At 53.1% G+C, this 26,830-nt stretch overlaps 1 protein-coding gene across 3 annotated transcripts in view; it reads right to left on the reverse strand.

Moving 5' to 3' along the window:
* Positions 1-26,830, reverse strand: part of gnpat2 (glyceronephosphate O-acyltransferase 2) — a 67,431-nt gene that overhangs the window by 20,269 nt on the left and 20,332 nt on the right. For all 3 annotated transcript variants that reach the window (XM_045721224.2, XM_082977111.1, XM_082977110.1), the window contains exons 6-7: positions 15,359-15,434; positions 13,760-13,911 (exon numbers count right to left, since the gene is read on the reverse strand). In XM_045721224.2, coding sequence (XP_045577180.2) covers positions 13,760-13,911; positions 15,359-15,434 — 228 coding nt within the window. The remainder of the gene's footprint in view (positions 1-13,759; positions 13,912-15,358; positions 15,435-26,830) is intronic.

A 26,830-nucleotide genomic window follows, 5' to 3' on the forward strand; every position in this document is an offset into this window, starting at 1 on the left:
AGCCTTCAGTAGGCCCTATGGGAGGGGGGGGGGGAGAGTGAATACAGGGGTACCCTCCTAGCCTTCAGTAGACCCTATGGGGGGGGGGGGGGGAGAGAGTGAATACAGGGGTACCCTCCTAGCCTTCAGTAGGCCCTATGGGGGGGGGGAGAGAGTGAATACAGGGGTACCCTCCTAGCCTTCAGTAGGCCCTATGGGAGGGGGGGGGGGAGAGTGAATACAGGGGTACCCTCCTAGCCTTCAGTAGACCCTATGGGGGGGGGGGGGGAGAGTGAATACAGGGGTACCCTCCTAGCCTTCAGTAGACCCTATGGGGGGGGGGAGAGAGTGAATACAGGGGTACCCTCCTAGCCTTCAGTAGGCCCTATGGGGGGGGGGGGGGGAGAGAGTGAATACAGGGGTACCCTCCTAGCCTTCAGTAGACCCTATGGGGGGGGGGGGGGGAGAGAGTGAATACAGGGGTACCCTCCTAGCCTTCAGTAGACCCTATGGGGGGGGGGGGGAGAGAGTGAATACAGGGGTACCCTCCTAGCCTTCAGTAGACCCTATGGGGGGGGGGGGGGGGGAGAGAGTGAATACAGGGGTACCCTCCTAGCCTTCAGTAGGCCCTATGGGGGGGGGGGGAGAGAGTGAATACAGGGGTACCCTCCTAGCCTTCAGTAGACCCTATGGGGGGGGGGGGGGGGGAGAGTGAATACAGGGGTACCCTCCTAGCCTTCAGTAGGCCCTATGGGGGGGGGGGGAGAGAGTGAATACAGGGGTACCCTCCTAGCCTTCAGTAGACCCTATGGGGGGGGGGGGGGGAGAGAGTGAATACAGGGGTACCCTCCTAGCCTTCAGTAGGCCCTATGGGGGGGGGGGGGAGAGAGTGAATACAGGGGTACCCTCCTAGCCTTCAGTAGACCCTATGGGGGGGGGGGGGGGAGAGAGTGAATACAGGGGTACCCTCCTAGCCTTCAGTAGGCCCTATGGGGGGGGGGGGAGAGAGTGAATACAGGGGTACCCTCCTAGCCTTCAGTAGGCCCTATGGGGGGGGGGGGGGGGGGGGGGAGAGTGAATACAGGGGTACCCTCCTAGCCTTCAGTAGACCCTATGGGGGGGGGGGGGAGTGAATACAGGGGTACCCTCCTAGCCTTCAGTAGGCCCTATGGGGGGGGGGGGGGGGGAGAGAGTGAATACAGGGGTACCCTCCTAGCCTTCAGTAGACCCTATGGGGGGGGGGGGGGGGGGGAGAGTGAATACAGGGGTACCCTCCTAGCCTTCAGTAGACCCTATGGGGGGGGGGGGGAGAGAGTGAATACAGGGGTACCCTCCTAGCCTTCAGTAGACCCTATGGGGGGGGGGGGGGGGGGAGAGTGAATACAGGGGTACCCTCCTAGCCTTCAGTAGGCCCTATGGGGGGGGGGGGGAGAGTGAATACAGGGGTACCCTCCTAGCCTTCAGTAGACCCTATGGGGGGGGGGAGAGAGTGAATACAGGGGTACCCTCCTAGCCTTCAGTAGGCCCTATGGGGGGGGGGGGGGGGGGGGAGAGTGAATACAGGGGTACCCTCCTAGCCTTCAGTAGACCCTATGGGGGGGGGGGAGAGAGTGAATACAGGGGTACCCTCCTAGCCTTCAGTAGACCCTATGGGGGGGGGGTAGAGAGTGAATACAGGGGTACCCTCCTAGCCTTCAGTAGGCCCTATGGGGGGGGGGGGGGGGGGGGAGTGAATACAGGGGTACCCTCCTAGCCTTCAGTAGACCCTATGGGGGGGGGAGAGAGTGAATACAGGGGTACCCTCCTAGCCTTCAGTAGACCCTATGGGGGGGGGGAGAGAGTGAATACAGGGGTACCCTCCTAGCCTTCAGTAGGCCCTATGGGGGGGGGGGGGGGAGAGTGAATACAGGGGTACCCTCCTAGCCTTCAGTAGACCCTATGGGGGGGGGGGGGGGAGGGGAGAGAGTGAATACAGGGGTACCCTCCTAGCCTTCAGTAGGCCCTATGGGGGGGGGGGGGGGAGAGAGTGAATACAGGGGTACCCTCCTAGCCTTCAGTAGGCCCTATGGGGGGGGGGGGGGGGAGAGAGTGAATACAGGGGTACCCTCCTAGCCTTCAGTAGACCCTATGGGGGGGGGGGGAGAGAGTGAATACAGGGGTACCCTCCTAGCCTTCAGTAGGCCCTATGGGGGGGGGGGGGGGGAGAGAGTGAATACAGGGGTACCCTCCTAGCCTTCAGTAGGCCCTATGGGGGGGGGGGGGGAGAGAGTGAATACAGGGGTACCCTCCTAGCCTTCAGTAGACCCTATGGGGGGGGGGGGGGGGGGAGAGAGTGAATACAGGGGTACCCTCCTAGCCTTCAGTAGACCCTATGGGGGGGGGGGGGAGAGAGTGAATACAGGGGTACCCTCCTAGCCTTCAGTAGGCCCTATGGGGGGGGGGGGGAGAGAGTGAATACAGGGGTACCCTCCTAGCCTTCAGTAGACCCTATGGGGGGGGGGAGAGAGTGAATACAGGGGTACCCTCCTAGCCTTCAGTAGACCCTATGGGGGGGGGGGGGGGGGAGAGAGTGAATACAGGGGTACCCTCCTAGCCTTCAGTAGACCCTATGGGGGGGGGGGAGAGAGTGAATACAGGGGTACCCTCCTAGCCTTCAGTAGACCCTATGGGGGGGGGGAGAGAGTGAATACAGGGGTACCCTCCTAGCCTTCAGTAGACCCTATGGGGGGGGGGGGGAGAGTGAATACAGGGGTACCCTCCTAGCCTTCAGTAGACCCTATGGGGGGGGGGGGAGAGAGTGAATACAGGGGTACCCTCCTAGCCTTCAGTAGACCCTATGGGGGGGGGGGGGGGAGAGAGTGAATACAGGGGTACCCTCCTAGCCTTCAGTAGGCCCTATGGGGGGGGGGGGGAGAGTGAATACAGGGGTACCCTCCTAGCCTTCAGTAGACCCTATGGGGGGGGGGAGAGAGTGAATACAGGGGTACCCTCCTAGCCTTCAGTAGACCCTATGGGGGGGGGGAGAGAGTGAATACAGGGGTACCCTCCTAGCCTTCAGTAGGCCCTATGGGGGGGGGGGGGAGAGAGTGAATACAGGGGTACCCTCCTAGCCTTCAGTAGACCCTATGGGGGGGGGGGGGAGAGAGTGAATACAGGGGTACCCTCCTAGCCTTCAGTAGGCCCTATGGGGGGGGGGGGGAGAGAGTGAATACAGGGGTACCCTCCTAGCCTTCAGTAGACCCTATGGGGGGGGGGGAGAGAGTGAATACAGGGGTACCCTCCTAGCCTTCAGTAGACCCTATGGGGGGGGGGGGGGAGAGAGTGAATACAGGGGTACCCTCCTAGCCTTCAGTAGACCCTATGGGGGGGGGGGAGAGAGTGAATACAGGGGTACCCTCCTAGCCTTCAGTAGACCCTATGGGGGGGGGGGGGGGGAGAGTGAATACAGGGGTACCCTCCTAGCCTTCAGTAGACCCTATTGGGGGGGGGGGGGAGAGAGTGAATACAGGGGTACCCTCCTAGCCTTCAGTAGGCCCTATGGGGGGGGGGGGGGAGAGAGTGAATACAGGGGTACCCTCCTAGCCTTCAGTAGACCCTATGGGGGGGGGGGGGGGAGAGTGAATACAGGGGTACCCTCCTAGCCTTCAGTAGGCCCTATGGGGGGGGGGGGGAGAGAGTGAATACAGGGGTACCCTCCTAGCCTTCAGTAGACCCTATGGGGGGGGGGGGGGAGAGAGTGAATACAGGGGTACCCTCCTAGCCTTCAGTAGGCCCTATGGGGGGGGGGGGAGAGAGTGAATACAGGGGTACCCTCCTAGCCTTCAGTAGGCCCTATGGGGGGGGGGGGGGGAGAGAGTGAATACAGGGGTACCCTCCTAGCCTTCAGTAGACCCTATGGGGGGGGGGGGGAGAGAGTGAATACAGGGGTACCCTCCTAGCCTTCAGTAGGCCCTATGGGGGGGGGGGGGGGGGGAGAGAGTGAATACAGGGGTACCCTCCTAGCCTTCAGTAGACCCTATGGGGGGGGGGGGGAGAGAGTGAATACAGGGGTACCCTCCTAGCCTTCAGTAGGCCCTATGGGGGGGGGGGGAGAGAGTGAATACAGGGGTACCCTCCTAGCCTTCAGTAGACCCTATGGGGGGGGGGGGAGAGAGTGAATACAGGGGTACCCTCCTAGCCTTCAGTAGGCCCTATGGGGGGGGGGGGGGGGGGGGAGAGAGTGAATACAGGGGTACCCTCCTAGCCTTCAGTAGGCCCTATGGGGGGGGGGGGAGAGAGTGAATACAGGGGTACCCTCCTAGCCTTCAGTAGACCCTATGGGGGGGGGGGGGAGAGAGTGAATACAGGGGTACCCTCCTAGCCTTCAGTAGGCCCTATGGGGGGGGGGGGAGAGAGTGAATACAGGGGTACCCTCCTAGCCTTCAGTAGGCCCTATGGGGGGGGGGGAGAGAGTGAATACAGGGGTACCCTCCTAGCCTTCAGTAGGCCCTATGGGGGGGGGGGAGAGAGTGAATACAGGGGTACCCTCCTAGCCTTCAGTAGACCCTATGGGGGGGGGGGGAGAGAGTGAATACAGGGGTACCCTCCTAGCCTTCAGTAGGCCCTATGGGGGGGGGGGGGGGGGGGGGGGGAGAGTGAATACAGGGGTACCCTCCTAGCCTTCAGTAGGCCCTATGGGGGGGGGGGGGGGGGAGAGAGTGAATACAGGGGTACCCTCCTAGCCTTCAGTAGACCCTATGGGGGGGGGGGGGAGAGAGTGAATACAGGGGTACCCTCCTAGCCTTCAGTAGACCCTATGGGGGGGGGGGGGGAGTGAATACAGGGGTACCCTCCTAGCCTTCAGTAGGCCCTATGGGGGGGGGGGGGGAGAGTGAATACAGGGGTACCCTCCTAGCCTTCAGTAGACCCTATGGGGGGGGGGGGAGAGTGAATACAGGGGTACCCTCCTAGCCTTCAGTAGACCCTATTGGGGGGGGGGGGGGGGGGGGAGAGTGAATACAGGGGTACCCTCCTAGCCTTCAGTAGACCCTATTGGGGGGGGGGGGGGGGGGAGAGAGTGAATACAGGGGTACCCTCCTAGCCTTCAGTAGGCCCTATGGGGGGGGGGGGGGAGAGTGAATACAGGGGTACCCTCCTAGCCTTCAGTAGACCCTATGGGGGGGGGGGGGGAGAGAGTGAATACAGGGGTACCCTCCTAGCCTTCAGTAGGCCCTATGGGGGGGGGGGGGAGAGAGTGAATACAGGGGTACCCTCCTAGCCTTCAGTAGGCCCTATGGGGGGGGGGGAGAGAGTGAATACAGGGGTACCCTCCTAGCCTTCAGTAGACCCTATGGGGGGGGGGGGGAGTGAATACAGGGGTACCCTCCTAGCCTTCAGTAGGCCCTATGGGGGGGGGGGGGGGGGGGGGGAGAGAGTGAATACAGGGGTACCCTCCTAGCCTTCAGTAGACCCTATGGGGGGGGGGGGGAGAGAGTGAATACAGGGGTACCCTCCTAGCCTTCAGTAGACCCTATGGGGGGGGGGGGAGTGAATACAGGGGTACCCTCCTAGCCTTCAGTAGGCCCTATGGGGGGGGGGGGGGGGAGAGTGAATACAGGGGTACCCTCCTAGCCTTCAGTAGGCCCTATGGGGGGGGGGGGGAGAGAGTGAATACAGGGGTACCCTCCTAGCCTTCAGTAGACCCTATGGGGGGGGGGGGGGAGAGAGTGAATACAGGGGTACCCTCCTAGCCTTCAGTAGACCCTATGGGGGGGGGGGAGAGAGTGAATACAGGGGTACCCTCCTAGCCTTCAGTAGACCCTATGGGGGGGGGGGGGGGGAGAGAGTGAATACAGGGGTACCCTCCTAGCCTTCAGTAGACCCTATGGGGGGGGGGGGGAGAGAGTGAATACAGGGGTACCCTCCTAGCCTTCAGTAGGCCCTATGGGGGGGGGGGGGGGGAGAGAGTGAATACAGGGGTACCCTCCTAGCCTTCAGTAGACCCTATGGGGGGGGGGGGAGAGAGTGAATACAGGGGTACCCTCCTAGCCTTCAGTAGGCCCTATGGGGGGGGGGAGAGAGTGAATACAGGGGTACCCTCCTAGCCTTCAGTAGACCCTATGGGGGGGGGGGGAGAGAGTGAATACAGGGGTACCCTCCTAGCCTTCAGTAGGCCCTATGGGGGGGGGGGGGGAGAGAGTGAATACAGGGGTACCCGCCTAGCCTTCAGTAGGCCCTATGGGGGGGGGGGGGAGTGAATACAGGGGTACCCTCCTAGCCTTCAGTAGACCCTATGGGGGGGGGGGGGGAGAGTGAATACAGGGGTACCCTCCTAGCCTTCAGTAGACCCTATGGGGGGGGGGGGAGAGAGTGAATACAGGGGTACCCTCCTAGCCTTCAGTAGACCCTATGGGGGGGGGGGGAGAGAGTGAATACAGGGGTACCCTCCTAGCCTTCAGTAGGCCCTATGGGGGGGGGGGGGGGGAGAGAGTGAATACAGGGGTACCCTCCTAGCCTTCAGTAGACCCTATGGGGGGGGGGGGGAGAGAGTGAATACAGGGGTACCCTCCTAGCCTTCAGTAGGCCCTATGGGGGGGGGGGGGGAGAGTGAATACAGTGGTACCCTCCTAGCCTTCAGTAGGCCCTATGGGGGGGGGGAGAGAGTGAATACAGGGGTACCCTCCTAGCCTTCAGTAGGCCCTATGGGGGGGGGGGGGAGAGAGTGAATACAGGGGTACCCTCCTAGCCTTCAGTAGGCCCTATTGGGGGGGGGGGGGGGGAGAGAGTGAATACAGGGGTACCCTCCTAGCCTTCAGTAGGCCCTATTGGGGGGGGGGGGGGGAGAGAGTGAATACAGGGGTACCCTCCTAGCCTTCAGTAGACCCTATGGGGGGGGGGGGAGAGAGTGAATACAGGGGTACCCTCCTAGCCTTCAGTAGGCCCTATGGGGGGGGGAGAGAGTGAATACAGGGGTACCCTCCTAGCCTTCAGTAGACCCTATGGGGGGGGGGGGGAGAGTGAATACAGGGGTACCCTCCTAGCCTTCAGTAGGCCCTATGGGGGGGGGGGGGAGAGTGAATACAGGGGTACCCTCCTAGCCTTCAGTAGGCCCTATGGGGGGGGAGAGAGTGAATACAGGGGTACCCTCCTAGCCTTCAGTAGACCCTATGGGGGGGGGGGGGGAGAGAGTGAATACAGGGGTACCCTCCTAGCCTTCAGTAGACCCTATGGGGGGGGGGGAGAGAAGAGAGTGAATACAGGGGTACCCTCCTAGCCTTCAGTAGACCCTATGGGGGGGGGGGGGGGGAGAGAGTGAATACAGGGGTACCCTCCTAGCCTTCAGTAGGCCCTATGGGGGGGGGGGGAGAGTGAATACAGGGGTACCCTCCTAGCCTTCAGTAGGCCCTATGGGGGGGGGGAGAGAGTGAATACAGGGGTACCCTCCTAGCCTTCAGTAGACCCTATGGGGGGGGGGGGGGAGAGAGTGAATACAGGGGTACCCTCCTAGCCTTCAGTAGACCCTATGGGGGGGGGGGGGAGAGAGTGAATACAGGGGTACCCTCCTAGCCTTCAGTAGGCCCTATGGGGGGGGGGGGGGGGGGAGAGAGTGAATACAGGGGTACCCTCCTAGCCTTCAGTAGACCCTATGGGGGGGGGGGGAGAGAGTGAATACAGGGGTACCCTCCTAGCCTTCAGTAGACCCTATGGGGGGGGGGGAGAGAGAGTGAATACAGGGGTACCCTCCTAGCCTTCAGTAGACCCTATGGGGGGGGGGAGAGAGTGAATACAGGGGTACCCTCCTAGCCTTCAGTAGACCCTATGGGGGGGGGGGGGGAGAGAGTGAATACAGGGGTACCCTCCTAGCCTTCAGTAGACCCTATGGGGGGGGGGGAGAGAGTGAATACAGGGGTACCCTCCTAGCCTTCAGTAGGCCCTATGGGGGGGGGGGGGGAGAGAGTGAATACAGGGGTACCCTCCTAGCCTTCAGTAGGCCCTATGGGGGGGGGGGGGAGAGTGAATACAGGGGTACCCTCCTAGCCTTCAGTAGACCCTATGGGGGGGGGGGGGGGGGAGAGTGAATACAGGGGTACCCTCCTAGCCTTCAGTAGGCCCTATGGGGGGGGGGGGGAGAGTGAATACAGGGGTACCCTCCTAGCCTTCAGTAGGCCCTATGGGGGGGGGGAGAGAGTGAATACAGGGGTACCCTCCTAGCCTTCAGTAGGCCCTATGGGGGGGGGGGGAGAGAGTGAATACAGGGGTACCCTCCTAGCCTTCAGTAGGCCCTATGGGGGGGGGGGGGGGGGGAGAGAGTGAATACAGGGGTACCCTCCTAGCCTTCAGTAGACCCTATGGGGGGGGGGAGAGAGTGAATACAGGGGTACCCTCCTAGCCTTCAGTAGGCCCTATGGGGGGGGGGGGGGGGGGAGAGAGTGAATACAGGGGTACCCTCCTAGCCTTCAGTAGGCCCTATGGGGGGGGGGGAGAGAGTGAATACAGGGGTACCCTCCTAGCCTTCAGTAGACCCTATGGGGGGGGGGAGAGAGTGAATAGAGGGGTACCCTCCTAGCCTTCAGTAGACCCTATGGGGGGGGGGGAGAGAGTGAATACAGGGGTACCCTCCTAGCCTTCAGTAGGCCCTATGGGGGGGGGAGAGAGTGAATACAGGGGTACCCTCCTAGCCTTCAGTAGACCCTATGGGGGGGGGGGGGAGAGAGTGAATACAGGGGTACCCTCCTAGCCTTCAGTAGGCCCTATTGGGGGGGGGGGGAGAGAGTGAATACAGGGGTACCCTCCTAGCCTTCAGTAGGCCCTATGGGGGGGGGGGGGGGGGGGAGAGAGTGAATACAGGGGTACCCTCCTAGCCTTCAGTAGGCCCTATGGGGGGGGGGGGAGAGAGTGAATACAGGGGTACCCTCCTAGCCTTCAGTAGGCCCTATGGGGGGGGGGGGAGAGAGTGAATACAGGGGTACCCTCCTAGCCTTCAGTAGGCCCTATTGGGGGGGGGGGAGAGAGTGAATACAGGGGTACCCTCCTAGCCTTCAGTAGGCCCTATGGGGGGGGGGGGGGGGGAGAGAGTGAATACAGGGGTACCCTCCTAGCCTTCAGTAGGCCCTATTGGGGGGGGGGGGGAGAGAGTGAATACAGGGGTACCCTCCTAGCCTTCAGTAGACCCTATGGGGGGGGGGGGAGAGAGTGAATACAGGGGTACCCTCCTAGCCTTCAGTAGACCCTATGGGGGGGGGAGAGAGTGAATACAGGGGTACCCTCCTAGCCTTCAGTAGGCCCTATGGGGGGGGGGGGGGGGGGAGAGAGTGAATACAGGGGTACCCTCCTAGCCTTCAGTAGGCCCTATGGGGGGGGGGGAGAGAGTGAATACAGGGGTACCCTCCTAGCCTTCAGTAGACCCTATGGGGGGGGGGGGAGAGAGTGAATAGAGGGGTACCCTCCTAGCCTTCAGTAGACCCTATGGGGGGGGGGGGGAGAGAGTGAATAGAGGGGTACCCTCCTAGCCTTCAGTAGGCCCTATGGGGGGGGGGGGGGGGAGAGAGTGAATACAGGGGTACCCTCCTAGCCTTCAGTAGGCCCTATGGGGGGGGGGGGAGAAGAGAGTGAATACAGGGGTACCCTCCTAGCCTTCAGTAGGCCCTATGGGGGGGGGGGGGGGGGGAGAGAGTGAATACAGGGGTACCCTCCTAGCCTTCAGTAGGCCCTATGGGGGGGGGGGAGAGAGTGAATACAGGGGTACCCTCCTAGCCTTCAGTAGACCCTATGGGGGGGGGGGGAGAGAGTGAATAGAGGGGTACCCTCCTAGCCTTCAGTAGACCCTATGGGGGGGGGGGGAGAGAGTGAATACAGGGGTACCCTCCTAGCCTTCAGTAGGCCCTATGGGGGGGGGGGAGAGAGTGAATACAGGGGTACCCTCCTAGCCTTCAGTAGACCCTATGGGGGGGGGGGAGAGAGAGTGAATACAGGGGTACCCTCCTAGCCTTCAGTAGACCCTATGGGGGGGGGGAGAGAGAGTGAATACAGGGGTACCCTCCTAGCCTTCAGTAGGCCCTATGGGGGGGGGGGGAGAGAGTGAATACAGGGGTACCCTCCTAGCCTTCAGTAGGCCCTATTGGGGGGGGGGGTGGGGGAGAGAGTGAATACAGGGGTACCCTCCTAGCCTTCAGTAGACCCTATGGGGGGGGGGGGGAGAGAGTGAATACAGGGGTACCCTCCTAGCCTTCAGTAGACCCTATGGGGGGGGGGGAGAGAGTGAATACAGGGGTACCCTCCTAGCCTTCAGTAGGCCCTATGGGGGGGGGGGGGAGAGAGTGAATACAGGGGTACCCTCCTAGCCTTCAGTAGGCCCTATGGGGGGGGGGGGGGGGGGAGAGAGTGAATACAGGGGTACCCTCCTAGCCTTCAGTAGACCCTATGGGGGGGGGGGGGGAGAGAGTGAATACAGGGGTACCCTCCTAGCCTTCAGTAGACCCTATGGGGGGGGGGGGGGGGGGGGGGGAGAGTGAATACAGGGGTACCCTCCTAGCCTTCAGTAGACCCTATGGGGGGGGGGGGGGAGAGAGTGAATACAGGGGTACCCTCCTAGCCTTCAGTAGACCCTATGGGGGGGGGGGAGAGAGTGAATACAGGGGTACCCTCCTAGCCTTCAGTAGGCCCTATGGGGGGGGGGGGGGGGGGAGAGAGTGAATACAGGGGTACCCTCCTAGCCTTCAGTAGGCCCTATGGGGGGGGGGGGGGGGGGGAGAGAGTGAATACAGGGGTACCCTCCTAGCCTTCAGTAGACCCTATGGGGGGGGGGGGGAGAGTGAATACAGGGGTACCCTCCTAGCCTTCAGTAGGCCCTATGGGGGGGGGGGGAGAGAGTGAATACAGGGGTACCCTCCTAGCCTTCAGTAGGCCCTATGGGGGGGGGGGGGGAGAGAGTGAATACAGGGGTACCCTCCTAGCCTTCAGTAGACCCTATGGGGGGGGGGGGAGAGAGTGAATACAGGGGTACCCTCCTAGCCTTCAGTAGACCCTATGGGGGGGGGGGGGAGTGAATACAGGGGTACCCTCCTAGCCTTCAGTAGGCCCTATGGGGGGGGGGGGGGGGAGAGAGTGAATACAGGGGTACCCTCCTAGCCTTCAGTAGGCCCTATGGGGGGGGGGGGGGGGGAGTGAATACAGGGGTACCCTCCTAGCCTTCAGTAGGCCCTATGGGGGGGGGGGAGAGAGTGAATACAGGGGTACCCTCCTAGCCTTCAGTAGACCCTATGGGGGGGGGGGGGGGGGAGAGAGTGAATACAGGGGTACCCTCCTAGCCTTCAGTAGACCCTATTGGGGGGGGGGGGGGAAGAGTGAATAGAGGGGTACCCTCCTAGCCTTCAGTAGGCCCTATGGGGGGGGGGGGGGGAGAGAGTGAATACAGGGGTACCCTCCTAGCCTTCAGTAGGCCCTATGGGGGGGGGGGGGAGAGAGTGAATACAGGGGTACCCTCCTAGCCTTCAGTAGACCCTATGGGGGGGGGGGAGAGAGTGAATACAGGGGTACCCTCCTAGCCTTCAGTAGACCCTATGGGGGGGGGGGGAGAGAGTGAATACAGGGGTACCCTCCTAGCCTTCAGTAGGCCCTATGGGGGGGGGGGAGAGAGTGAATACAGGGGTACCCTCCTAGCCTTCAGTAGACCCTATGGGGGGGGGGGGAGTGAATACAGGGGTACCCTCCTAGCCTTCAGTAGACCCTATTGGGGGGGGGGGGGGAAGAGTGAATAGAGGGGGTTGTTTGGGTCGTACCACCCTTAGTGAATACAGGGGGGTGTTTGGGTCGTACCACCCTTAGTGAATACATGGGGGGTGTTTGGGTCGTACCACCCTTAGTGAATACAGGGGGGTGTTTGGGTCGTACCACCCTTAGTGAATACATGGGGTGTGTTTGGGTCGTACCACCCTTAGTGAATACATGGGGGGTGTTTGGGTCGTACCACCCTTAGTGAATACAGGGGGGGTGTTTGGGTCGTACCACCCTTAGTGAATAGAGGGGGTTGTTTGGGTCGTACCACCCTTAGTGAATACAGGGGTGTGTATGGGTCGTACCACCCTTAGTGAATATAGGGGGTGTTTGGGTCGTACCACCCTTAGTGAATACAGGGGTGTGTTTGGGTTGTACCACCCTTAGTGAATATAGGGGGGTGTTTGGGTCGTACCACCCTTAGTGAATACAGGGGGTTGTTTGGGTCGTACCACCCTTAGTGAATACAGGGGGGGTGTTTGGGTCGTACCACCCTTAGTGAATAGAGGGGGGGTGTTTGGGTCGTACCACCCTATGTGAATACAGGCGGTTGTTTGGGTCGTACCACTCTTAGTGAATACAGGGGGGGTGTTTGGGTCGTACCACCCTTAGTGAATACAGGGGGGTGTTTGGGTCGTACCACCCTTAGTGAATACATGGGGGGTGTTTGGGTCGTACCACCCTTAGTGAATACAGGGGGGTGTTTGGGTCGTACCACCCTTAGTGAATACATGGGGTGTGTTTGGGTCGTACCACCCTTAGTGAATACATGGGGGGTGTTTGGGTCGTACCACCCTTAGTGAATACAGGGGGGGTGTTTGGGTCGTACCACCCTTAGTGAATAGAGGGGGTTGTTTGGGTCGTACCACCCTTAGTGAATACAGGGGTGTGTATGGGTCGTACCACCCTTAGTGAATACAGGGGTGTGTTTGGGTTGTACCACCCTTAGTGAATATAGGGGGGTGTTTGGGTCGTACCACCCTTAGTGAATACAGGGGGTTGTTTGGGTCGTACCACCCTTAGTGAATACAGGGGGGGTGTTTGGGTCGTACCACCCTTAGTGAATAGAGGGGGGGTGTTTGGGTCGTACCACCCTATGTGAATACAGGCGGTTGTTTGGGTCGTACCACTCTTAGTGAATACAGGGGGGGTGTTTAGGTCGTACCACCCTTAGTGAATACGGGGGGGGGGGTGTTTAGGTCGTACCACCCTTAGTGAATACAGGGGGGGTGTTTGGGTCGTACCACCCTTAGTGAATAGAGGGGGGGTGTTTGGGTCGTACCACCCTATGTGAATACAGGCGGTTGTTTGGGTCGTACCACTCTTAGTGAATACAGGGGGGGTGTTTAGGTCGTACCACTCTTAGTGAATACAGGGGTGTGTATGGGTCGTACCACCCTTAGTGAATACAGGGGTGTGTTTGGGTCGTACCACCCTTAGCGAATACAGGGGTGTGTTTGGGTTGTACCACCCTTAGTGAATATAGGGGGGTGTTTGGGTCGTACCACCCTTAGTGAATACAGGGGGTTGTTTGGGTCGTACCACCCTTAGTGAATACAGGGGGGGTGTTTGGGTCGTACCACCCTTAGTGAATAGAGGGGGGGTGTTTGGGTCGTACCACCCTATGTGAATACAGGCGGTTGTTTGGGTCGTACCACTCTTAGTGAATACAGGGGGGGTGTTTAGGTCGTACCACCCTTAGTGAATACGGGGGGGGGGGTGTTTAGGTCGTACCACCCTTAGTGAATACAGGGGTGTGTATGGGTCGTACCACCCTTAGTGAATATAGGGGGTGTTATGGTCGTACCACCCTTAGTGAATACAGGGGTGTGTTTGGGTTGTACCACCCTTAGTGAATATAGGGGGGTGTTTGGGTCGTACCACTCTTAGTGAATACAGGGGTGTGTATGGGTCGTACCACCCTTAGTGAATACAGGGGTGTGTTTGGGTTGTACCACCCTTAGTGAATATAGGGGGGTGTTTGGGTCGTACCACCCTTAGTGAATACAGGGGGGTGTTCGGGTCGTACCATGGTGGTCTCTCTGGGCTTGGGGACCCCCAGCAGTTCATGTGCCAATAGAGATTCCTCCAGGACCCTGTCATAGCTGATGCTGATGGGAACCAGCCTGATGTCGTACACCTCGCCTTTAAAGAACGGCTCCAGGACCATGTGCATCATACCTGCAGGGACAGACAGGTAGCAGGACAGGTTCATCAGACAGACAGGTAGCAGGACAGGTTCATAACCCAGACAGACAGACAGGTAGCAGGACAGGTTCATAACCCAGACAGACAGACAGGTAGCAGGACAGGTTCATAACCCAGACAGACAGGTAGCAGGACAGGTTCATTAGAGACAGACAGGTAGCAGGACAGGTTCATCAGACAGACAGACAGGTAGCAGGACAGGTTCATCAGACAGACAGACAGGTAGCAGGACAGGTTCATCAGACAGACAGACAGGTAGCAGGACAGGTTCATTAGAGACAGACAGGTAGCAGGACAGGTTCATCAGACAGACAGGTAGCAGGACAGGTTCATAACCCAGACAGACAGGTAGAAGTACAGGTTCATAACCCAGACAGACAGGTAACAGGACATGTTAATTAGAGACAGACAGGTAGCAGGACAGGTTCATAACCCAGACAGACAGGTAGCAGGACAGGTTAATCAGACAGACAGACAGACAGACAGACAGACAGACAGACAGACAGGTAGAAGGACAGGTTCATTAGAGACAGACAGGTAGAAGGACAGGTTCATTAGAGACAGACAGGTAGCAGGACATGTTAATCAGCCAGACAGACAGACAGGTAACAGGACATGTTAATTAGCCAGACAGACAGACAGGTAACAGGACATGTTAATTAGCCAGACAGGTAACAGGACATGTTAATTAGCCAGACAGACAGACAGACAGGTAACAGGACAGGTTAATTAGCCAGACAGACAGACAGACAGGTAACAGGACAGGTTAATTAGCCAGCCAGACAGACAGGTAACAGGACAAGTTAATTAGCCAGACAGACAGACAGGTAACAGGACATGTTAATTAGCCAGACAGGTAACAGGACATGTTAATTAGCCAGACAGACAGACAGACAGGTAACAGGACATGTTAATTAGCCAGACAGGTAACAGGACATGTTAATTAGCCAGACAGACAGACAGACAGGTAACAGGACAGGTTAATTAGCCAGACAGACAGGTAACAGGACGGGTTAATTAGCCAGACAGACAGACAGACAGGTAACAGGACAGGTTAATTAGCCAGCCAGACAGACAGGTAACAGGACAAGTTAATTAGCCAGACAGACAGACAGGTAACAGGACATGTTAATTAGCCAGACAGACAGACAGGTAACAGGACAGGTTAATTAGCCAGACAGACAGACAGACAGGTAACAGGACAGGTTAATTAGCCAGGCAGACAGGTAACAGGACGGGTTAATTAGCCAGCCAGACAGACAGGTAACAGGACATGTTAATTAGCCAGCCAGACAGACAGGTAACAGGACATGTTAATTAGCCAGACAGGTAACAGGACAAGTTAATTAGCCAGACAGACAGACAGACAGACAGACAGACAGACAGACAGACAGACAGACGAGCACACACCCCCATTCACCTAATTTGGGTGTGAGGGACTTCAGAGTCCTGCTCCTCAGACCCTCCACATAGAACTCTATAGGAGCATACCCTGTCTGAGGAGAGAGAGAAGACACTAGTTACAACTCTATAGGAGCATACCCTGTCTGAGGAGAGAGAAGACACTAGTTACAACTCTACAGGAGCATACCCTGTCTGAGGAGAGAGAGAAGACACTAGTTACAACTCTATAGGAGCATACCCTGTCTGAGGAGAGAGAAGACACTAGTTACAACTCTATAGGAGCATACCCTGTCTGAGGAGAGAGAGAAGACACTAGTTACAACTCTATAGGAGCATACCCTGTCTGAGGAGAGAGAAGACACTAGTTACAACTCTATAGGAGCATACCCTGTCTGAGGAGAGAGAAGACACTAGTTACAACTCTATAGGAGCATACCCTGTCTGAGGAGAGAGAGAAGACACTAGTTACATACAACTCTATAGGAGCATACCCTGTCTGAGGAGAGAGAAGACACTAGTTACAACTCTATAGGAGCATACCCTGTCTGAGGAGAGAGAAGACACTAGTTACAACTCTATAGGAGCATACCCTGTCTGAGGAGAGAGAAGACACTAGTTACAACTCTACAGGAGCATACCCTGTCTGAGGAGAGAGAGAAGACACTAGTTACAACTCTATAGGAGCATACCCTGTCTGAGGAGAGAGAAGACACTAGTTACAACTCTATAGGAGCATACCCTGTCTGAGGAGAGAGAAGACACTAGTTACAACTCTATAGGAGCATACCCTGTCTGAGGAGAGAGAGAAGACACTAGTTACAACTCTATAGGAGCATACCCTGTCTGAGGAGAGAGAAGACACTAGTTACAACTCTATAGGAGCATACCCTGTCTGAGGAGAGAGAGAAGACACTAGTTACAACTCTATAGGAGCATACCCTGTCTGAGGAGAGAGAGAAGACACTAGTTACATACAACTCTATAGGAGCATACCCTGTCTGAGGAGAGAGAGAAGACACTAGTTACAACTCTATAGGAGCATACCCTGTCTGAGGAGAGAGAGAAGACACTAGTTACAACTCTATAGGAGCATACCCTGTCTGAGGAGAGAGAAGACACTAGTTACAACTCTACAGGAGCATACCCTGTCTGAGGAGAGAGAGAAGACACTAGTTACAACTCTATAGGAGCATACCCTGTCTGAGGAGAGAGAAGACACTAGTTACAACTCTATAGGAGCATACCCTGTCTGAGGAGAGAGAGAAGACACTAGTTACAACTCTATAGGAGCATACCCTGTCTGAGGAGAGAGAAGACACTAGTTACAACTCTATAGGAGCATACCCTGTCTGAGGAGAGAGAAGACACTAGTTACAACTCTATAGGAGCATACCCTGTCTGAGGAGAGAGAGAAGACACTAGTTACATACAACTCTATAGGAGCATACCCTGTCTGAGGAGAGAGAAGACACTAGTTACAACTCTATAGGAGCATACCCTGTCTGAGGAGAGAGAAGACACTAGTTACAACTCTATAGGAGCATACCCTGTCTGAGGAGAGAGAAGACACTAGTTACAACTCTACAGGAGCATACCCTGTCTGAGGAGAGAGAGAAGACACTAGTTACAACTCTATAGGAGCATACCCTGTCTGAGGAGAGAGAAGACACTAGTTACAACTCTATAGGAGCATACCCTGTCTGAGGAGAGAGAGAAGACACTAGTTACAACTCTATAGGAGCATACCCTGTCTGAGGAGAGAGAGAAGACACTAGTTACAACTCTATAGGAGCATACCCTGTCTGAGGAGAGAGAAGACACTAGTTACAACTCTATAGGAGCATACCCTGTCTGAGGAGAGAGAGAAGACACTAGTTACAACTCTATAGGAGCATACCCTGTCTGAGGAGAGAGAGAAGACACTAGTTACATACAACTCTATAGGAGCATACCCTGTCTGAGGAGAGAGAGAAGACACTAGTTACAACTCTATAGGAGCATACCCTGTCTGAGGAGAGAGAGAAGACACTAGTTACAACTCTATAGGAGCATACCCTGTCTGAGGAGAGAGAAGACACTAGTTACAACTCTATAGGAGCATACCCTGTCTGAGGAGAGAGAGAAGACACTAGTTACAACTCTATAGGAGCATACCCTGTCTGAGGAGAGAGAAGACACTAGTTACAACTCTATAGGAGCATACCCTGTCTGAGGAGAGAGAGAAGACACTAGTTACAACTCTATAGGAGCATACCCTGTCTGAGGAGAGAGAGAAGACACTAGTTACAACTCTATAGGAGCATACCCTGTCTGAGGAGAGAGAGAAGACACTAGTTACAACTCTATAGGAGCATACCCTGTCTGAGGAGAGAGAGAAGACACTAGTTACAACTCTATAGGAGCATACCCTGTCTGAGGAGAGAGAGAAGACACTAGTTACAACTCTATAGGAGCATACCCTGTCTGAGGAGAGAGAGAAGACACTAGTTACAACTCTATAGGAGCATACCCTGTCTGAGGAGAGAGAGAAGACACTAGTTACAACTCTATAGGAGCATACCCTGTCTGAGGAGAGAGAAGACACTAGTTACAACTCTATAGGAGCATACCCTGTCTGAGGAGAGAGAGAAGACACTAGTTACAACTCTATAGGAGCATACCCTGTCTGAGGAGAGAGAGAAGACACTAGTTACAACTCTATAGGAGCATACCCTGTCTGAGGAGAGAGAAGACACTAGTTACAACTCTATAGGAGCATACCCTGTCTGAGGAGAGAGAAGACACTAGTTATAACTCTACAGGAGCATACCCTGTCTGAGGAGAGAGAAGACACTAGTTATAACTCTACAGGAGCATACCCTGTCTGAGGAGAGAGAAGACACTAGTTACATACAACTCTATAGGAGCATACCCTGTCTGAGGAGAGAGAGAAGACACTAGTTACAACTCTATAGGAGCATACCCTGTCTGAGGAGAGAGAGAAGACACTAGTTACAACTCTATAGGAGCATACCCTGTCTGAGGAGAGAGAAAAGACACTAGTTACAACTCTATAGGAGCATACCCTGTCTGAGGAGAGAGAAGACACTAGTTACAACTCTATAGGAGCATACCCTGTCTGAGGAGAGAGAGAAGACACTAGTTACAACTCTATAGGAGCATACCCTGTCTGAGGAGAGAGAGAAGACACTAGTTACAACTCTATAGGAGCATACCCTGTCTGAGGAGAGAGAGAAGACACTAGTTACAACTCTATAGGAGCATACCCTGTCTGAGGAGAGAGAGAAGACACTAGTTACAACTCTATAGGAGCATACCCTGTCTGAGGAGAGAGAAGACACTAGTTACAACTCTATAGGAGCATACCCTGTCTGAGGAGAGAGAAGACACTAGTTATAACTCTACAGGAGCATACCCTGTCTGAGGAGAGAGAAGACACTAGTTATAACTCTACAGGAGCATACCCTGTCTGAGGAGAGAGAAGACACTAGTTACATACAACTCTATAGGAGCATACCCTGTCTGAGGAGAGAGAGAAGACACTAGTTACAACTCTATAGGAGCATACCCTGTCTGAGGAGAGAGAGAAGACACTAGTTACAACTCTATAGGAGCATACCCTGTCTGAGGAGAGAGAGAAGACACTAGTTACAACTCTATAGGAGCATACCCTGTCTGAGGAGAGAGAGAAGACACTAGTTACAACTCTATAGGAGCATACCCTGTCTGAGGAGAGAGAGAAGACACTAGTTACAACTCTATAGGAGCATACCCTGTCTGAGGAGAGAGAAAGACACTAGTTACAACTCTATAGGAGCATACCCTGTCTGAGGAGAGAGAAGACACTAGTTACAACTCTATAGGAGCATACCCTGTCTGAGGAGAGAGAGAAGACACTAGTTACAACTCTATAGGAGCATACCCTGTCTGAGGAGAGAGAGAAGACACTAGTTACAACTCTATAGGAGCATACCCTGTCTGAGGAGAGAGAGAAGACACTAGTTACAACTCTATAGGAGCATACCCTGTCTGAGGAGAGAGAGAAGACACTAGTTACAACTCTATAGGAGCATACCCTGTCTGAGGAGAGAGAAGACACTAGTTACAACTCTATAGGAGCATACCCTGTCTGAGGAGAGAGAAGACACTAGTTACAACTCTATAGGAGCATACCCTGTCTGAGGAGAGAGAAGACACTAGTTACAACTCTATAGGAGCATACCCTGTCTGAGGAGAGAGAAGACACTAGTTACATACAACTCTATAGGAGCATACCCTGTCTGAGGAGAGAGAGAAGACACTAGTTACAACTCTATAGGAGCATACCCTGTCTGAGGAGAGAGAGAAGACACTAGTTACAACTCTATAGGAGCATACCCTGTCTGAGGAGAGAGAGAAGACACTAGTTACAACTCTATAGGAGCATACCCTGTCTGAGGAGAGAGAAGACACTAGTTACAACTCTATAGGAGCATACCCTGTCTGAGGAGAGAGAGAAGACACTAGTTACAACTCTATAGGAGCATACCCTGTCTGAGGAGAGAGAGAAGACACTAGTTACAACTCTATAGGAGCATACCCTGTCTGAGGAGAGAGAGAAGACACTAGTTACAACTCTATAGGAGCATACCCTGTCTGAGGAGAGAGAGAAGACACTAGTTACAACTCTATAGGAGCATACCCTGTCTGAGGAGAGAGAAGACACTAGTTACAACTCTATAGGAGCATACCCTGTCTGAGGAGAGAGAAGACACTAGTTACAACTCTATAGGAGCATACCCTGTCTGAGGAGAGAGAGAAGACACTAGTTACAACTCTATAGGAGCATACCCTGTCTGAGGAGAGAGAGAAGACACTAGTTACAACTCTATAGGAGCATACCCTGTCTGAGGAGAGAGAAGACACTAGTTACAACTCTATAGGAGCATACCCTGTCTGAGGAGAGAGAAGACACTAGTTACAACTCTATAGGAGCATACCCTGTCTGAGGAGAGAGAGAAGACACTAGTTACAACTCTATAGGAGCATACCCTGTCTGAGGAGAGAGAAGACACTAGTTACAACTCTATAGGAGCATACCCTGTCTGAGGAGAGAGAGAAGACACTAGTTACAACTCTATAGGAGCATACCCTGTCTGAGGAGAGAGAGAAGACACTAGTTACAACTCTATAGGAGCATACCCTGTCTGAGGAGAGAGAGAAGACACTAGTTACAACTCTATAGGAGCATACCCTGTCTGAGGAGAGAGAAGACACTAGTTACAACTCTATAGGAGCATACCCTGTCTGAGGAGAGAGAAGACACTAGTTACAACTCTATAGGAGCATACCCTGTCTGAGGAGAGAGAAGACACTAGTTACAACTCTATAGGAGCATACCCTGTCTGAGGAGAGAGAGAAGACACTAGTTACAACTCTATAGGAGCATACCCTGTCTGAGGAGAGAGAGAAGACACTAGTTACAACTCTATAGGAGCATACCCTGTCTGAGGAGAGAGAAGACACTAGTTACAACTCTATAGGAGCATACCCTGTCTGAGGAGAGAGAGAAGACACTAGTTACAACTCTATAGGAGCATACCCTGTCTGAGGGAGAGAGAAGACACTAGTTACAACTCTATAGGAGCATACCCTGTCTGAGGAGAGAGAGAAGACACTAGTTACAACTCTATAGGAGCATACCCTGTCTGAGGAGAGAGAGAAGACACTAGTTACAACTCTATAGGAGCATACCCTGTCTGAGGAGAGAGAGAAGACACTAGTTACAACTCTATAGGAGCATACCCTGTCTGAGGAGAGAGAAGACACTAGTTACAACTCTATAGGAGCATACCCTGTCTGAGGAGAGAGAGAAGACACTAGTTACAACTCTATAGGAGCATACCCTGTCTGAGGAGAGAGAGAAGACACTAGTTACAACTCTATAGGAGCATACCCTGTCTGAGGAGAGAGAGAAGACACTAGTTACAACTCTATAGGAGCATACCCTGTCTGAGGAGAGAGAAGACACTAGTTACAACTCTATAGGAGCATACCCTGTCTGAGGAGAGAGAGAAGACACTAGTTACAACTCTATAGGAGCATACCCTGTCTGAGGGAGAGAGAAGACACTAGTTACAACTCTATAGGAGCATACCCTGTCTGAGGAGAGAGAGAAGACACTAGTTACAACTCTATAGGAGCATACCCTGTCTGAGGAGAGAGAGAAGACACTAGTTACAACTCTATAGGAGCATACCCTGTCTGAGGAGAGAGAGAAGACACTAGTTACAACTCTATAGGAGCATACCCTGTCTGAGGAGAGAGAGAAGACACTAGTTACAACTCTATAGGAGCATACCCTGTCTGAGGAGAGAGAAGACACTAGTTACAACTCTATAGGAGCATACCCTGTCTGAGGAGAGAGAAGACACTAGTTACAACTCTATAGGAGCATACCCTGTCTGAGGAGAGAGAAGACACTAGTTACAACTCTATAGGAGCATACCCTGTCTGAGGAGAGAGAAGACACTAGTTACAACTCTATAGGAGCATACCCTGTCTGAGGAGAGAGAGAAGACACTAGTTACAACTCTATAGGAGCATACCCTGTCTGAGGAGAGAGAAGACACTAGTTACAACTCTATAGGAGCATACCCTGTCTGAGGAGAGAGAGAAGACACTAGTTACATACAACTCTATAGGAGCATACCCTGTCTGAGGAGAGAGAGAAGACACTAGTTACAACTCTATAGGAGCATACCCTGTCTGAGGAGAGAGAGAAGACACTAGTTACAACTCTATAGGAGCATACCCTGTCTGAGGAGAGAGAGAAGACACTAGTTACAACTCTATAGGAGCATACCCTGTCTGAGGAGAGAGAAGACACTAGTTACAACTCTATAGGAGCATACCCTGTCTGAGGAGAGAGAGAAGACACTAGTTACAACTATATAGGAGCATACCCTGTCTGAGGAGAGAGAGAAGACACTAGTTACAACTCTATAGGAGCATACCCTGTCTGAGGAGAGAGAGAAGACACTAGTTACAACTCTATAGGAGCATACCCTGTCTGAGGAGAGAGAAGACACTAGTTACAACTCTATAGGAGCATACCCTGTCTGAGGAGAGAGAGAAGACACTAGTTACAACTCTATAGGAGCATACCCTGTCTGAGGAGAGAGAGAAGACACTAGTTACAACTCTATAGGAGCATACCCTGTCTGAGGAGAGAGAGAAGACACTAGTTACAACTCTATAGGAGCATACCCTGTCTGAGGAGAGAGAAGACACTAGTTACAACTCTATAGGAGCATACCCTGTCTGAGGAGAGAGAAGACACTAGTTATAACTCTACAGGAGCATACCCTGTCTGAGGAGAGAGAAGACACTAGTTATAACTCTACAGGAGCATACCCTGTCTGAGGAGAGAGCGAAGACACTAGTTACAACTCTATAGGAGCATACCCTGTCTGAGGAGAGAGAGAAGACACTAGTTACAACTCTATAGGAGCATACCCTGTCTGAGGAGAGAGAAGACACTAGTTACAACTCTATAGGAGCATACCCTGTCTGAGGAGAGAGAGAAGACACTAGTTACATACAACTCTACAGGAGCATACCCTGTCTGAGGAGAGAGAGAAGACACTAGTTACAACTCTATAGGAGCATACCCTGTCTGAGGAGAGAGAGAAGACACTAGTTACAACTCTATAGGAGCATACCCTGTCTGAGGAGAGAGAGAAGACACTAGTTACAACTCTATAGGAGCATACCCTGTCTGAGGAGAGAGAAGACACTAGTTACAACTCTATAGGAGCATACCCTGTCTGAGGAGAGAGAAGACACTAGTTACAACTCTATAGGAGCATACCCTGTCTGAGGAGAGAGAAGACACTAGTTACAACTCTATAGGAGCATACCCTGTCTGAGGAGAGAGAAGACACTAGTTACAACTCTATAGGAGCATACCCTGTCTGAGGAGAGAGAGAAGACACTAGTTACAACTCTATAGGAGCATACCCTGTCTGAGGAGAGAGAGAAGACACTAGTTACAACTCTATAGGAGCATACCCTGTCTGAGGAGAGAGAGAAGACACTAGTTACAACTCTATAGGAGCATACCCTGTCTGAGGAGAGAGAGAAGACACTAGTTACAACTCTATAGGAGCATACCCTGTCTGAGGAGAGAGAAGACACTAGTTACAACTCTATAGGAGCATACCCTGTCTGAGGAGAGAGAGAAGACACTAGTTACAACTCTATAGGAGCATACCCTGTCTGAGGAGAGAGAAGACACTAGTTACAACTCTATAGGAGCATACCCTGTCTGAGGAGAGAGAAGACACTAGTTATAACTCTACAGGAGCATACCCTGTCTGAGGAGAGAGAAGACACTAGTTACATACAACTCTATAGGAGCATACCCTGTCTGAGGAGAGAGAAGACACTAGTTACATACAACTCTATAGGAGCATACCCTGTCTGAGGAGAGAGAGAAGACACTAGTTACAACTCTATAGGAGCATACCCTGTCTGAGGAGAGAGAGAAGACACTAGTTACAACTCTATAGGAGCATACCCTGTCTGAGGAGAGAGAGAAGACACTAGTTACAACTCTATAGGAGCATACCCTGTCTGAGGAGAGAGAAGACACTAGTTACAACTCTATAGGAGCATACCCTGTCTGAGGAGAGAGAGAAGACACTAGTTACAACTCTATAGGAGCATACCCTGTCTGAGGAGAGAGAGAAGACACTAGTTACAACTCTATAGGAGCATACCCTGTCTGAGGAGAGAGAAGACACTAGTTACAACTCTATAGGAGCATACCCTGTCTGAGGAGAGAGAGAAGACACTAGTTACAACTCTATAGGAGCATACCCTGTCTGAGGAGAGAGAAGACACTAGTTACAACTCTATAGGAGCATACCCTGTCTGAGGAGAGAGAGAAGACACTAGTTACAACTCTATAGGAGCATACCCTGTCTGAGGAGAGAGAGAAGACACTAGTTACAACTCTATAGGAGCATACCCTGTCTGAGGAGAGAGAGAAGACACTAGTTACAACTCTATAGGAGCATACCCTGTCTGAGGAGAGAGAAGACACTAGTTACAACTCTATAGGAGCATACCCTGTCTGAGGAGAGAGAGAAGACACTAGTTACATACAACTCTACAGGAGCATACCCTGTCTGAGGAGAGAGAGAAGACACTAGTTACAACTCTATAGGAGCATACCCTGTCTGAGGAGAGAGAGAAGACACTAGTTACAACTCTATAGGAGCATACCCTGTCTGAGGAGAGAGAGAAGACACTAGTTACAACTCTATAGGAGCATACCCTGTCTGAGGAGAGAGAGAAGACACTAGTTACAACTCTATAGGAGCATACCCTGTCTGAGGAGAGAGAAGACACTAGTTACAACTCTATAGGAGCATACCCTGTCTGAGGAGAGAGAAGACACTAGTTACAACTCTATAGGAGCATACCCTGTCTGAGGAGAGAGAAGACACTAGTTACAACTCTATAGGAGCATACCCTGTCTGAGGAGAGAGAAGACACTAGTTACAACTCTATAGGAGCATACCCTGTCTGAGGAGAGAGAGAAGACACTAGTTACAACTCTATAGGAGCATACCCTGTCTGAGGAGAGAGAAGACACTAGTTACAACTCTATAGGAGCATACCCTGTCTGAGGAGAGAGAGAAGACACTAGTTACATACAACTCTATAGGAGCATACCCTGTCTGAGGAGAGAGAGAAGACACTAGTTACAACTCTATAGGAGCATACCCTGTCTGAGGAGAGAGAGAAGACACTAGTTACAACTCTATAGGAGCATACCCTGTCTGAGGAGAGAGAAGACACTAGTTACACGGCCCAGATGGAACACTCTTCCCTTACAGGCACCCTATATAGTGCACTACTATAGACCAGAGCCCTATTCCCTATATAGTGGTACTACTTTAGACCAGAGCCCTATTCCCTATATAGTGCACTACTATAGACCAGAGCCCTATTCCCTATATAGTACACTACTATAGACCAGAGCCCTATTCCCTATATAGTGCACTACTTTAGACCAGAGCCCTATTCCCTATATAGTGGTACTACTATAGACCAGAGCCCTATTCCCTATATAGTACACTACGTCTAGACCAGAGCCCTATTCCCTATATAGTGCACTACTATAGACCAGAGCCCTATTCCCTATATAGTACACTACTATAGACCAGAGCCCTATTCCCTATATAGTGTACTACTATAGACCAGAGCCCTATTCCCTATATAGTGCACTACTTTAGACCAGAGCCCTATTCCCTATATAGTACACTACGTCTAGACCAGAGCCCTATTCCCTATATAGTGCACTACTATAGACCAGAGCCCTATTCCCTATATAGTACACTACTATAGACCAGAGCCCTATTCCCTATATAGTGTACTACTATAGACCAGAGCCCTATTCCCTATATAGTGCACTACTTTAGACCAGAGCCCTATTCCCTATATAGTGCACTACTTTAGACCAGAGCCCTATTCCCTATATAGTGCACTACTATAGACCAGAGCCCTATTCCCTATATAGTGGTACTACTTTAGACCAGAGCCCTATTCCCTATATAGTGCACTACTATAGACCAGAGCCCTATTCCCTATATAGTACACTACTATAGACCAGAGCCCTATTCCCTATATAGTGCACTACTTTAGACCAGAGCCCTATTCCCTATATAGTGCACTACTTTAGACCAGAGCCCTATTCCCTATATAGTGGTACTACTATAGACCAGAGCCCTATTCCCTATATAGTACACTACGTCTAGACCAGAGCCCTATTCCCTATATAGTGCACTACTATAGACCAGAGCCCTATTCCCTATATAGTACACTACTATAGACCAGAGCCCTATTCCCTATATAGTGTACTACTATAGACCAGAGCCCTATTCCCTATATAGTGCACTACTTTAGACCAGAGCCCTATTCCCTATATAGTGCACTACTTTAGACCAGAGCCCTATTCCCTATATAGTACACTACTATAGACCAGAGCCCTATTCCCTATATAGTGCACTACTTTAGACCAGAGCCCTATTCCCTATATAGTACACTACTATAGACCAGAGCCCTATTCCCTATATAGTGCACTACTATAGACCAGAGCCCTATTCCCTATATAGTGCACTACTATAGACCAGAGCCCTATTCCCTATATAGTGCACTACTATAGACCAGAGCCCTATTCCCTATATAGTACACTACTATAGACCAGGGCCCTATGGCACCCTATTCCCTATATAGTGCACTACTATAGACCAGAGCCCTATGGGTCTTGGTTAAAAGTAGTGAGTACACTGGGCTCTGGTCTAAAGTAGTGCACTATATAGGGAATAGGGTGCCATAGGGCTCTGGTCTATAGTAGTGCACTATATAGCTATCTGGGATACACCCTAACACATACCGTAACTTCCGGACTATTAAGCGCACCTGAATATAAGCCTGA

This window comes from Salmo salar, chromosome 06 (genome assembly GCF_965601325.2).
Source record: "Salmo salar chromosome 06, fSalSal1, whole genome shotgun sequence".
Lineage (NCBI taxonomy): Eukaryota > Metazoa > Chordata > Actinopteri > Salmoniformes > Salmonidae > Salmo > Salmo salar.